This window comes from Engraulis encrasicolus, chromosome 13 (genome assembly GCF_034702125.1).
Source record: "Engraulis encrasicolus isolate BLACKSEA-1 chromosome 13, IST_EnEncr_1.0, whole genome shotgun sequence".
NCBI lineage: Eukaryota > Metazoa > Chordata > Actinopteri > Clupeiformes > Engraulidae > Engraulis > Engraulis encrasicolus.
This window is the reverse complement of record NC_085869.1, coordinates 48,749,663-48,763,935: the sequence shown is the minus strand read 5'-3', so window position 1 is coordinate 48,763,935 and position 14,273 is coordinate 48,749,663. Positions and strand designations below refer to the sequence as shown.

At 40.5% G+C, this 14,273-nt stretch overlaps 3 protein-coding genes across 3 annotated transcripts in view; 2 read left to right on the top strand and 1 right to left on the bottom strand.

Moving 5' to 3' along the window:
- Positions 1-14,273, bottom strand: part of LOC134461304 (gamma-crystallin S-1-like) — a 383,074-nt gene that overhangs the window by 41,338 nt on the left and 327,463 nt on the right. The window lies entirely within an intron of this gene.
- Positions 2,345-3,496, top strand: crygm5 (crystallin, gamma M5). The gene is made up of 3 exons (XM_063214688.1): positions 2,345-2,353; positions 2,553-2,801; positions 3,221-3,496. The coding sequence occupies exons 1-3, from the start codon at positions 2,345-2,347 to the stop codon at positions 3,494-3,496; spliced, it is 534 nt and encodes a 177-aa protein (XP_063070758.1).
- On the top strand, positions 4,090-6,058 carry LOC134461444 (gamma-crystallin M2-like). The gene is made up of 3 exons (XM_063214375.1): positions 4,090-4,130; positions 5,403-5,670; positions 5,780-6,058. Exons 1-3 carry the CDS (start codon positions 4,090-4,092, stop codon positions 6,056-6,058), a joined length of 588 nt encoding a protein of 195 aa, XP_063070445.1.

Below are 14,273 nucleotides of genomic sequence, written 5' to 3'. Positions count from 1 at the left end.
GCATCACTGTTAAGGTAGTTTATAATTACATTTGATGATGTTTTGTTTGCTACCCATAGACTTGCATTGCTACTCTTAATTTGGCTGTACTGTTAAACTAGGTAATGCAAACACATAAACAAAAATGATATGCACATTCATGAATAATGCTTGGAAATACTGCAAATATGTGAAAATGAAAAAAGGGTGTACTGTTCCTTAAAAAAGTTAAAAAGCATAAATGTAGCATCAAAGTTAGTAGCTGCTGTTTATGTCAATGACTAGTACAAATCAGGAATTATGCATGAATTAATCATCAATCATCAGTCATTAGTAATTAGTCCTGCCCTGATTGACAACTCATTTGGTTAAGATTGTAAATCAGCCAATGTAAAATATCCCATCAATATGCATTTTCTGTAGGCTATTAGAATGTTTGGTAGAAACTATACAAACATTTTGATGTTGAGGCACGAGACCTTTCCTAAAAGAACATCCATGTTCACTCTACCTAGCTTATACCATTCCACCATACTACAGCTAGTGTGCACTAAACCTTCAGAAAATGTTTAGTTAGCTACTATTCACCGACCTGATGATGAGCAGGCGAAGGGAAACTACACTGTAAAAAAATTGCAGCCAGTTAAATGTAAAAAGGTAAGTCGCCCTGCTGCCTTAAGTTTAGAAAGCCTTGAGTTGAGTTAAGCCTCGGTTTGAGTTGACCTACGAATGTAAGGAAGAAGGGCAACTTTCTTTTTTTTACATTATGGGGCTTTTGTGCCTTTATTGATAGGAAAGTGGAGATTATGACAGGAAGTGAGTGTGGGGAGAGAGATGGGGAAGGAATCGGCAAATGACCAGGGCCGGAATCGAACCCGGGTCGCCGGCGTAGTAACCCAGTGAGGCCACGGCAGGGCCGCACATTAGATTTCTTAACGCTAAATGTAGGCCTATTGCTCTCCACGTGCAAGTTATGATCTGTGTATAAGATCCTATCTACATAACTGTACTATCCTTCACACATTTGTGAATAAAAGCAAATATAGTGCCATAGTTGAGTTTATATTTCTACCAATAATGCAAATTTTTCAAAATACAAATGTATGTTTTTTAGCTGTGTCAAGTTACCTTCATAATTCTGTATTAAAGCTTAATACGAGACGGTATGAAAAAAGAACCACAAACAGAGAAAGGGCAGGCAGTCAGCAAAGGTGGGCAAAGGAATGCAACCAAATGTGTGTTCACAAAATTTTGCAGAAATACAAAAAAATATAAAGCATGTCAGCTTCACTTGATTGTGATTGGCTGTGGTTTAAGAATGGTTTGAATACTAAATGAATTATATGAGAATGATATCTACCCCCCAAGTAGACATACTGTACTCGTATGAGTGAAAATTAAGGTACAAATAGGAATGCTGCATTAATTGTTCAAAACACACGAAGGGATTTAAATGACAGGAAAATTACCAATGACAATGACAACTGCAGTCCTGTGATAAGGTAGCTGTTGTTAGGTGTTTCTGTAACTGTGTGGGCATGTAGTACTTAAAAAGAGAGAATTCACAAGGGTGAGTCCTTACTTGCAAAGGAAATAAATTCTATCCACTCCCCTCACCAAATCATGGTAATCACTTTTGTAAAATTTTGTTTAATCAGGGTTGATTAGATAAAATAGTCAGATAAAATGTGTAAAAAATAGTGTGAGGGGACAGGAAGCGAGTGGGGGAGAGAAATATAGGGGAGGATCAGGAAATTACCTCGAGTCAGAATAAAACCTGGGCTACATTCTGTTTGCTGGCCAAATCCAAAATTTAACACATTTATACAACAAATGTTCAACAATTACACATTACTTTTGCTACTGCTAGTACCTCTCCATTTGACTACTAAAAGCTGAGAGTGTTTGCACTGTCCATTTGAAGACTGGAGACTATAACCACTTCCCATATGCAATAGTAACAAGATGAAACAAACCAAAAATGTAACTCAACTGGAAGAGATGTTTTGTTTAGAGTTTCCTCTAATCCACCAGCTGAGGAAGAGATTTTACTAAGCCATTTTTTATAGATTTTAACTGGCCATGATCCCGTTGGCCAACTGGCCAACATCCTCTCTCCACCAATCAACACTGTTCACCACACAAGAACAGTCTGGCAATGCCCCCAGAGGTAAACCATTGTAAATAATAACCATTTACTAACCTACTTGACAAACAACACTGACAAACATAGGTTTGCTGAGTGTGACGTTCACACTTTGTTCACAATGGGGACACACATCATGACTATTAAGATCAGTATAAAAGACACTGATAACATGTTGATTTAGTACCACTGCACTAGTGCCAAGTTCTTAAATTCAACATGGGCAAGGTGAGAGAGTTTATTATCCTGAAAAGTACTGTATGATGACTACAATAGTTAATTCACTCCCTAACCAACAGAAATTAACTTAAAGTGTCTGGGATTTTTTTTCAAGCAAAGAGGAGGTTTACAATATCAAAGGCTTGAGGTAATATGTGTATTGCTGTAGAGGGTTGATATTCAATGAGTAATTATGCGTTTTGTTCAGATCGTCTTCTTTGAAGAGAGGAACTTCGAGGGTCGCTCTTATGAAACAAGCAGTGACTGTTGTGATTTGACTTCCGCCATCAGCTGCTGCAACTCCTGCAGGGTGTTGAGTGGCTGCTTCATGGTCTATGAGCTCCCCGACTACATGGGTCAGCAGATGATGGTTCGGCGAGGGGACTACCCTGACAACCCACGACTGGGGGGCTTGAGCATGAATGACTGCATCAGATCATGCCGCATTATTCCAATGGTGCGCTGAAATTGTGTGGTCATGACAATGTGAAAGAACATGAGTGAATGTGAGACATTTTACATGTACTGTATGTGAAACTGTTCCATAAACAATATGAACCAACACATAACACACTAATTTGATGTCCTGTCGTTGACCAACTGGTTTACTTCAAGAACGCAAAAGGGGTAGATTCAGACTTTTATAAGTGAAAATAGTTGAACACTCGCATGGAAACTGTGTTCCGCCCAAATAAAAAGGATTAGTAAAGATACCAGAGGGCTGTTAATATTCTCACTTAAGCATACTTGAAAGGTTTGCTGCACATTCTCAGCACCTGCAGCTTGAGAAAGGCTGCATGGTGGATGTTGCAGTTGTTATGGGTTATTTGAACCTGATTTCCTAATAACACTGACTTTGGTGTCCTCCAACAACAGCATCAGGGAGTCTTCCGCATGCGGATTTTCGAAAGAGAACATTTCAAAGGGCCGATGCATGAGCTCATGGACGACTGTGATTCCGTCCAAGAATGTTTCCTCATTTCCAACTGCCAGTCCTGCAACGTGACACACGGACACTGGCTCATGTACGAGAAGTCCAACTACAGGGGTCGCATGATTTACGTGAAGCCGGGAGTGTACTCGACCTTCGGTGACATGGGATTGGGGCCTATGAGGATTGAGTCTATCAGGCGCATCATGGAGTCTTGTTAATAACTTCTAATGTTATTTTGAAAAAAAGAATAGTGATGTCTAATTAAACACTTTTAGATGTAACAATCTGTCATTGTTTGATTTGTTTTAATTGTTTTTATGTAGGCTACCTACAGGTTGAGCAGTTACACATGCATACTTACACGAGCTTAAAAAATACTGTACATCTTTCAATCCGCTGTGTTAAGTTTTTTTAAAATTAAAATTGCTAACCATTAAAGCAGCTTTCAGGGAGATATCAAGTTCAGCTCTACATAAACATGTAACACATATATTACTGACATTCATTATAATCAATATGTAGCACAACATCTTTTTCTTGTCTGGTTGAGCCAGGTTTTCAAGCAGCAATTAAAGAAATAAACAACAACGGCCATCCCATTGCACTGCATTGGTGAGAAACAATAACATTGGGCTTATATGCATGGTTTGTACATCATCCATGTCCAGACAAACATTTCAAACAGCTCATATTTAAACAATTCAATGCTAAGGGAATATTCTCTGGTCATTATTCTAAATGCATTCAGTAACAAATAATAACCCTTTGGGTTCCGCTTTGAAAACAAGCCCGGTACAACACGATTGGGCTGATGACTCAGGGCTTTGTAACAAAGGTAGAGCATATGGTCAGGTGTGAAGTGCAGTATAAAAACACCACTCGGGCATCGTAATGACAAGCCAGCTTTGAGACCCAGACAAGCAGTCATCATGATGGGCAGGGTAAGATGCATTTAGAGAACACTTGCTTTCAAATATACACTTGTATTTAACAACACAATATTATGCTGCTGCTGTCAGATGTCTATGTTAGCTGATTTTTGTTGTTGAAAATGTATTGACACATTTTCCTTAAATAAGATTCCAATTCAATTAAGAATATTTCATATTCAAGCAAGTTTAGACATGCGAAGAAGGAAGAACTAAATATACAAATGAACAACAGCCATAGTCCCCAGAGGACAGTACCATAACTGAATACAGACTCGCTAACATGTACAATGGCATAACTATTTGTGGTAAAATCTCAGTCCGTCTGGGCTGTGTTGGTACTTAAGCCTAAGTAGTACTTAAAGTAATACTGTCCCATTTTTGGGAATGAGCTTTTTTTTTACACCTCTCCTTGAGTTAAATGATTGGGTTTTACCTTTCTCCTGTACTTCCTGTTGTCCTCTCAGTATCGCAATGCAAATTTTACCTCCAAGCCAGCAATTAACATTGAGTCCTATGAGACCAGCTGGCGGCTAACTGCCCTCATAGGACTCAATGTTAACTGCTAGCTTAGAGGTAAAATTTGAACGGCCATACTCAGAGAATGGTTGAAAGTACAAGAGAAAGGTAAAACCCAATCATTTAACTCAAGGAAAGGTGTAAAACAAGCTTATTTCCAAAAATGGGACAGTATCACTTTAAATAGGAGGTGCCCTTTTGGCAATATATGAGAAATAGGGCTCACACCCTCACTAAATGTTTCTACATACCGTACACTATTCTACCACGTAGATTTACTTTGTGGAAGCATTTCATTTGCATGTGTGAGAACAAACGTCGTAAAGAGTTATATAAAATAATTGTATGTATAAACCTATAATGATGTGATACGAGCATGTATAGGCCAGGGGAAATCATACTTAAATACTACTCTTTTTTGGGGGGGAAACGCAACCCTGGTCAGTCATCTAGTTGAATATGACAAAATATGCAAGGCAGGTGATGAACTGAAAAAAAGGGAAAACGTTCTTACTTTTTCACTGATGCAGTAGTGGTACATGACCTCATCATTCTTGACAGAAAGAACTTTGTAGTTGTCACCCAGTGAATTAAAGAATCAATGACAGCTAAACTAGAATGAAAAACTTAGAACATCATCTTTAATTGCCTTCTACTCTACTCTGAACCATAACAGACATAAACTTCCTTTTGCTCTCCAGGTGACCTTCTACGAGGAGAGGAACTTTGGGGGCCGTTCCTGGGACTGCAATGGAGACTATGCTGACTTCTCCCCCTACCTCAGCCGCTGCGGCTCCTTCAGGGTGCACAACGGCTGCTGGATGATGTACGACCAGCCCAACTACATGGGCATGCAGTATTTCATGAGGAGGGGAGAATACCCCGATTACATGAGCATGTGGGGTTGGCACAACTCCATCAGATCCTGCCGCTTCATTCCCATGGTAAACAAATTAGGACACACAAGCTATAATCATCATTTTGAGCATTACAGATACATGTATATTCTACACATTTTTTTCTAATGCTGGCTCTGTCTTCTGATGCTTACAGCACAGAGGAAACTACAGAATGAGGATCTACGAGAGGGAGAACTTTGGTGGTCAGATGCACGAGATGATGGATGACTGTGACAGCATCATGGATCGCTACCGTATGAACCACTGCCAGTCTTGCCATGTGATGGATGGCCACTGGCTCATGTATGAGCAGCCCCAGTACAGAGGAAGACAGTACTACTTCCCTCCTGGAGAGTACAGAAGCTGGAGAAACATGGGATACCCTGACATGAGATTCATGAGCATGAGGCGCATCATGGATTCTTGGTACTAAAGAACTTCCAAAAATGTAAATAAAACTTTTTGAATGTACAAAGAGATCAATTTTGTTTTTTTTATGTGCATTCAATTGAGTAAAATGATTGGAAGGAGTGTTTTGCTTTGGTTTCAACATGGTAGACATCTTGTGTCATATGTCTCAACATATTGGGTGATTTCATTTTTTTTTAATGTATAGAGCAGTACCACAGTCTCTTTGCTTAGCTTATTTTGCAATGTAGCTGTATAGGCTGATGTTTACATGGGCTGAAAGGATCAGAAGGAAAAGGCTCCAGCAGTACCCGCCACCTCTACTTCCTCATGCCCACACTGCAACAAAATATGTGGATCAAATATTTGGTCTCTTCAGTGTCCTGAATAGTCAGAAGTAGAAAGTAATACTCGTTTCGAGTGACCGCTGATGATCCTGAAATGGGCCGGTGTGTATATTTTTACATTTTCAGTAACATCAGTTTAGATGTACAATTCAAATAACTATGAAGAGGGTAAAATTTGTCCACATTGTAGATAAGAATTATTTATCAGAGGTAGGAATATGAAACCTAAAACCGTGGAATACCCCTTCTATGCCCCTCTGGTACACGTTACAGTCTCAGAGTCCTTTTGGTAATCAATTACAGGATGCCACATGTGGTAATCAACAATGAGAGGGAGCACTTCAGTAATCAGTGAGTTGAGGGATTCACAGTTGGCCAAAAGCACACACATGCACATTGGTACAGTACTATACAATGTAGAACAAAGAAGCAATAGTAAAAATGGGATACAGGTCCATGATCATAAGACATATCATGGTAGAGTTTATTTATCCCACAGGACATTAAGGATACCATAGCTTTATAAGCGTTTTTATCTTTAAAGACTCATTTCCTAACTTGAAGAGCACAATTCATTACAAGTCATCTCAGCACAAGCCATCTCAATTTCACACAAATCAAAGCCAAAACGACGTTCTGATAGCATAGTAAACTAAACAAACCCGCCCGAGTTGTAGTGATGGGATTTTCGGCTCTTCTTTGAGATGCGGTTCTATTGGCTCTTCTTACTATGGAGAGCCGGCTCTTTCGGCTCCCAATATTTATGTTTACATAATTAACTAGAAATGCACTCAGAGAGCGCAGACCTCCGCCAAGGAAATTCAGTTCCTTTTTAGACACATAAGATATGTGTGTCATGATGTGGTGTCATCCATGTAGATATAGACCTGTTCAGAAAATTGAACCGTGAAGTTGTAACCAAATTATATCTATCTCCATTATAATTACAGTACCATGTTCCTCTGGTTAGCTGTGGCCTGTTTAGTTCACCTGTGATTGTGGTAGGCCTATTGGCAAAGTGATTGTGATTTGCAAATGCTTATTGAAGCTCACAGGTTGCTATTTGACACATTTTTAACATTTATAAAATAAATATGATAGACAGCATGCCTTTCATACCTTTTAAAATCTCAAATCCAGAGAAAACATGGTTGTCAAGTGTACTACACCCCTCTCAGATCCGCATTTCACAGAGGCTAATAGCTTTTAATTGTCCAACTATTTATACAATTCTTGTTGTAGCCTAGTTTATTTGCATGTTTCACGGATAAGTTTTGGCTCGTTGAGGACATCGCCGAGTTCACTGACGCCACTGTCATTCCATAACCGCAAGCTTGTCAATATGATTTTCTAGTCATTACATACAATTTAATTTGCCTTGTTAACAGATGACTTGCATGGATCCATTCATTCATCCCATGTTTGTTCACCAACTAGTCCTAGTTGAAAACTTAACTTCCGAGCTTGAAAGACGTGACCACTTTCCTTGTTGCCAACGTCTGCAAAAGCGCAGAGCTCAGAGAGGTCGCAGTGACAATGTTGCCGGTAATTTCGCCATTTTTTTTTTTGAGTCAGATGATGGAGTACATGGATCAATCAGTGGATGAGCTGTAGACCTATTGAATTACAATATATACAGGGCTTTATGTTTTTTTAGACATTAAAATTGGGATAGAATGAAGTAGGATTTGGAAAGCTATTGCGGGGAGCGATGTGCGCGTGTGTCTGATGCTTTTGCTTGGACTTCACGTTTCACAGAGGCTATAATAACTTTGAATAGTCCAACTATTATACAATTCTTGTTCGTATTTCATTGCTACACTTTGGCTCCTTGAGGGCATCGCCGGATTCACCTGCTTGACGCGCTCTCTTTCATTCAAAAAACAAATTGACAGAATATTCTTAATACTATTGAATAGGCATCCCCTGCTCTCTATTCCTTAGGTCTATTGAAAATCACTGTTCACCGTTATGAATCTCTTCACCGTTGGTTCTGAAATTAAGTACAACAATCTATAAGTTCAGCATATTATGCTGGATTGTTTTGTGTTGCTGGCGATATGCTATGCCTTCAGTGCGCTGTTATGAATCTCTTCACCGTTCGTTCGTTATGAAATTAAGTTCAGCATAGTAGGCTACGCTAATGTTTTGTGGTAGGCCTACTGATATGCTATGGCATCAGTGCGCTGTGAAGCAACACATCACCATGGACTATGCACTAGTTGCAATTCGCGCGCACCTCTCCCTAAGCATTTACGAATGTTTTGTGACAGCATTGTGAACTTCAAGGGTGCCTGTTGAAAGCCGTATGCCAAATACTTTCCTCACAAGGGCTACTTGATTGTGGTTGGTGTAGGCGCTCTCGGCAAAAGACAGTCATTCCCTTGGGCCGGTCTCACGAACTTGGAGGAAATAGATGGGGTGTGTGTGTGTGTGTGTGTGATATTCTTGCCGCGTCGCGTTTCACAGAGGCTGCTTAGTGCGCTGTGAAGCAGCAATTAAATCACCACGGATAAAACACTGGTTGCAATTCGCGTGCAGCAAATAACCACGGACTATGTGGCAGTCTAAAGACAATCCCTTAAGAATTGTCCAATTCCCTTGCGCACCCGTGGTTGTATGCCAAATACATGCGCTGTGGGCTATGGGCTTTGATAGTACAGGTAGTTGGTGTAAGCGCTCTCGCGGCAAAGACAGTCCCTTGAGAATTGTCCAATTCACTTCGCACACCCCGTGGCAGTCCACGAAGGTGCCAGGACACCCGTGGCATATTCGACAGTGAGCCAGCGCTCAGGAGAAGCTGCCCTCCAAACATAGTTGGTGATCAGTGCTGATTTCACCTCGTGCATCTTGTTGCTAATGACACTCTGACAGGTGCAGCAGGACGTTTTATAGCCTACTCGCTGGGACGTGACGTCATCACACCCTGTCCAGCCTTTATAAGGGCTCTAATTCGGTCTGATGACTTTGCCATTGTGACGAGGCGCAAGAGGCCAGGTGCGAACACACGAACAAACAAATCGGGCGATCACATAACCTCCTGGCGGAGGTAATAAATTAAAAGTTTTAATTGTATTTTACAACATTTTGTACAACATTGTACAACATTCACGCTGTCCTATGACCTGTTCCACACTCCGACCCTCACGGAAGTGGCATTGCATGCTTCCCTGATGCTTCCAATACTGACCGTAGAAGAAGAATAAAATTTCCATACTCCCCTCGCCATCATTTCGTACTACGCTATTATGACGTCAGTAAGCCCTCCTGTCTCTACTCTCCTTGGTGTATAGTGTGTAAAAGCCTTCATGAACAACACTTTTATCATAATCAGTCGTTAATCATGACCCAACATACCCAAATACAAAGTAAATTAAAAAGGTATTAATACATATTATGCATTTCTGATCGCTGTGAGTGTGTCTGTAACACCTGCTCTATCCACTGGCACTTTTAGAGGATACACACAATGAGAGGGAGGAGGAGAGAAGGACAAAACAAACAAAAAAACAAAAACGGCTCCCCCCAAAAAAAATCCCAAAACGGCTCCCATTGCAGAGCCGGTTCCTGTCGTTCACTTCAAAGAGCCGGCTCTTAGAGCCGAACGGTTTGCGACCGACACATCACTACAGAGTTGGCCTAGTACAGCACCATTGGAGATAGTGACACAAAACTTGTCCTTCGATCACAGCGCTTAGGTTAGGGATGGCTTAGCATGTTGACTGCTCTGGTCAGTTTGAACCCTATCATTTGAATGACAATCATTAATTTCACAGCTTCACTAGTTCGGTGTCAGACTACACTTTTCATGTTATAGTCTTGCTCGTGAAGCTAACATACTTACCTATTTAGACACAAATATGGGCCCAGTCTGGAATTACACCCAGAACTTTTGAGTTTTAGTGCTATTGTCCCAGCCTGAAATTACGCCCTGAACTTCTGAGTTGTAATGTTATTGTCACAGACTGTGTTCAGTAGCATCAGAGCTCCATTAGGAACAGTACTCTCCCCGGCTTTGTTCACCCTCTACACTACAGACTTCAACTACAACTCAGATAGCTGCCACCTGCAAAAGTTCTCAGATGACACCGCCATTGTGGGATGTATTAACCCATTGACGCCGGTTGTTGCATTGTGCAACATTTGCCCTGACGCCGGTTGTTGCAAAACGCAACATTATTGATTTGTCAATATTTTCAAGACGCATAGGAGATGCAATGCACAATGTTTTGTTCAAATACACAAGAGGTGGGTGTTCTCGATTTTTTAAAAGATCATGTAGCAAAAAAAAAAGTTTGATTCGTCGACAAAAATGTCAAACGCAATCAACCATGCTTGCTTCTGCAGACGTGGGTTGTTTAGCCATTTCACACAGGCAAAAAAAAGAAGAACAAGAAGGCTGTGGTTCGCAAGACACGCTGTTACAGCTAACATGATGTTCAGTTGAAAGGTAATGAAGAGATTTTAATCGAGGAAAGGAAATATGATTGAAGACCATTTAGATAGAGAGCAGGAGTGTGATTTGCCGCGGCCGCATGAAGAGGTGGGCAAGTGGCTTCCAAATAAACAGTCAGATTTCGCCCCCGACGTTACCAAAACTTCACTCCGACTCCGACACTCAGGGCAATTGGCGAAGGTGCCAATATCTGAGGAAGCACGTCCTTCAAATATATTTCAGAATATTTTCACTGAGGAACTTTCGGATATGGTGATAACCTATTGGTGAGGCAGACAACGGTAGACATGCGAATTATAGACGCGCGGCCACACATCCAGCTCGAAGTGGAGCCCCGTCTCAAAATAGGATATGAAATTGCTCATCGGTCTCTGCATAACGTTTGGAGGAATAAAACGGCCATACTCGCCGGTGGGAGAGCAAGTGGCTGTATCAGACAAATGTCCCCCGATTTATGGCAGAAATGACTGCCTAATAATTATAATAGCCTAATAATGATTATTATGATTTAGTTATAGTCGGCTATTGTGACAGTAGCAATAGTAGCCTAATAGCCTATAATAAATAGGCCTAGCAGCATCAAGCATTATCCTGAAAGCACATGAAACTTTTTTTCAATCATTTTATTATGAGATATGATTTTTTTAAGGAATATGTGTTAGTGTTAATGCTGAATGAGCATAATCCCGTGAAAGGAGAGGATTTTACCTTTTAAATGCAATTTGTCCCATGTCCCTATGTGTTCCAGACGCTGAGATATTGAATTTTTCATAGGAGTTTTCAACCAATTTTTCTTATCTCAAAAACCCCTCAGGCATTGGGGACCTTTTCTAAAAACTGGCTCAGGCGCCAATGGGTTAAAGATGGGCAGGAAGGAGAGTACAGGGGACTGGTGGAGAATTTCATATATACCATATGCTTACCACATGCTACCTACCATAATAAGCTTACCTAAAGGGCACCCATGGAACAGCATTTCTATATTTCATGATTGTCAACTCCTTTTCCTGGACTGCAATGCTCTACTCATTGATCTTTGCTTTCGTCAAGGTGAGAGTATTGTTGTGGTCAGATGAGCTTGAGAACTGGTTTTATGGAGAAGAAAAGATAAATTCCCTGGGATGAGATCTCATCACTAGGTTCATTCTTACAACGAAACTGTAAGCATATGATTGTATGAATTGAACAGCTATTGCCTGATCCAAACGATGTTAAGATTTGAAAATAAATTCAATATCAACCTATGAATGATGGCAAAGCTGTTCTTATTTGCTTTGTGCTATGCTAATGGTTAAGATACCGTTATGCTGTAACTTACATACTACAAGTGACATATACCATATGGTTCAAAACCTACAGCGATATAAATTTCACACCATATTTCCCACCCCTAGTCTGCATCCTACTCAGCAACAATATCACTTACGAAAATTGACCATGATAAATCATGGTTTCATGGCTTTTTGAGCATGGTTGGGCACATTTTTTAAAACTATGTTTGACTATAAAATTAACCATGGTTTTACCACGGTTTAATTATTCATTTAATTACACTTAGCTACCGCTCTTTTTTTCATCATACGCACATATTGGTGACAGTCCTTGGAGCAATGTGGGGTTAGGTGCCTTGCTCAAGGGCACTTCAGCCATTGATGGGGCTGTAGGGAGAGGTAAGGGTGGAATTCAAACCTGCAACTCTGTGATTTTCAGTCCAACTCCCTAACCATTACACGGCTGCCCACAAATGTTCATTTTTTTTAGGTAACCATGAAACCCACAATTAACCATAGTTTTTGAGCATGGTTTGTGACTATCTTTAAACTAGCACCAGTACTGCATTCAATCCCAAAATTCTGGGAGGACCATGGTGCACCCCAGTGGTGTGCTGAATTGTACGAGTGTTAGAATTAATCAAACGCTCGGGGCAGGGTACACTAAAGTCACTATCAGTGGCAGGTACGGAAATCAATCCCAAAATATCGTGAGGACCGTAATGTCGCATCCCGAGAGTAATCGGATCGTGTGAGACACATTTTGTCTGCCGAGAGGAAGATTCGGGGCTGTACAAATGCCGGGCTCGAAATCAGTTTCAGAGGAAAGAAACCACTGGTTAAAGGGGTATGCCACTATTTTGGGGCTTAATGCAGTTAAAATCGTTGGCTGGGGTTTATAAAGGTGGTAAAGTGTCTTATTTTTCAAGTTAAGCGTTAAAAGAGGGAATATGTCGCCAAGCTAGTGAAAGTCAGTGGATCCGTGTAGCATTATAGCAAAACATATGCACGGTGCGAGATAGCTAAACTAATAGCCTAGGCTACTACTGAAATAAGAAAGTTCCTAATAATCAGTCAGCCAAAGGGGCAATCTGTAAAGAAAAGACGTGCCCGAGTCAGAAGATTCTCCTCAGACACCGCCTGCTTTAAAGTAACAGTGCACACTTTTACTCCATGTAATAGAACAGCATAGCCTAGTAAGCAGCATGCATTTGTATTTTAACTTTGTTACTTAGGCTATTAGGCATAAAACTTGCTAATAAATGCATGCTAAATCCATGCCATTATAGGAGAATTAAAATTAAACGTATGATATTTTAAAATAAATTGTTATTCACATCATCATTAATGAATTCTAAATAGGTTTCTTATAGTGTTTTTCTTACAATGTCTTACACCTTTGTAGCTTGATGGTGCAGTGATGGTGGTCAGAATTCAATCTTTTTTGCCCCAGTATAGTCCAACAGCATGCCAACTGACAGGAGAGAATATTACAGTAAAAAGTAGGCTACATAAATGCATCAGGTATGATAGGCCTACTGGTATAACTGTTTACCTATTTTAAACCTAATACAGTGAAGAAGGAATGAGGGTACCTTGCTGCTTTTTCTCATAACAGAGTAATACATTGATTTAGGCATGATATTAATTATAGGCAATAACTTCATAGAATACATGTATTTGCCTGATGGGGCGATGTAAAAAAGCTATTTTGACCACGAGTGAAGGGCTCCCCCACCTCCCAAAAGCCAATTTAAACACTGGTAACATCCACACCAACATTAGCATTATGCCAGGTTTCCCGTACAACCGGGCCGGCCTGACATCGAATTCTACCCTTGAACCAGCTTAGCGGGGGAGAATTACACACAGGTTCAGACACAGAAACACACGATGCTGAGAAAGTGGGCCAGAGCCACTATCCCGCTTCTCATCCAAGATGGCTTCCACTACTACTTAAAGTGGTAGTTCGCTATTTTAGACATTAAGCCCTGTTTCTGTGACTTCTGGGGTGAAGTAGAGATGTTCTCATCACAATTTTGACATTTGGTGCTGAACGGAGCATTTGGGTATCCAAAACTGCAGCACCCCCACCTTTACATTGACTCCAACGGAGCACTCAAGCAATCGATCGTAAAATGGCATTAAACTTTCGTTCGAAAAGAC

What these genes read in the sequence shown, in the direction of transcription:
- LOC134461444 (XM_063214375.1), top strand. Translation starts at nt 4,090, where the DNA reads ATGACTCAGGGCTTTGTAACAAAGGTAGAGCATATGGTCAG. An exon ending in AAGGTAGAGCATATGGTCAG is followed by an intron (nt 4,131 to 5,402) that starts GTGTGAAGTGCA and finishes GAACCATAACAG; the next exon opens with ACATAAACTTCCTTTTGCTC. An exon ending in CCTGCCGCTTCATTCCCATG is followed by an intron (nt 5,671 to 5,779) that starts GTAAACAAATTA and finishes TGATGCTTACAG; the next exon opens with CACAGAGGAAACTACAGAAT.
- crygm5 (XM_063214688.1), top strand. An exon ending in CATGCCGCATTATTCCAATG is followed by an intron (nt 2,802 to 3,220) that starts GTGCGCTGAAAT and finishes CTCCAACAACAG; the next exon opens with CATCAGGGAGTCTTCCGCAT.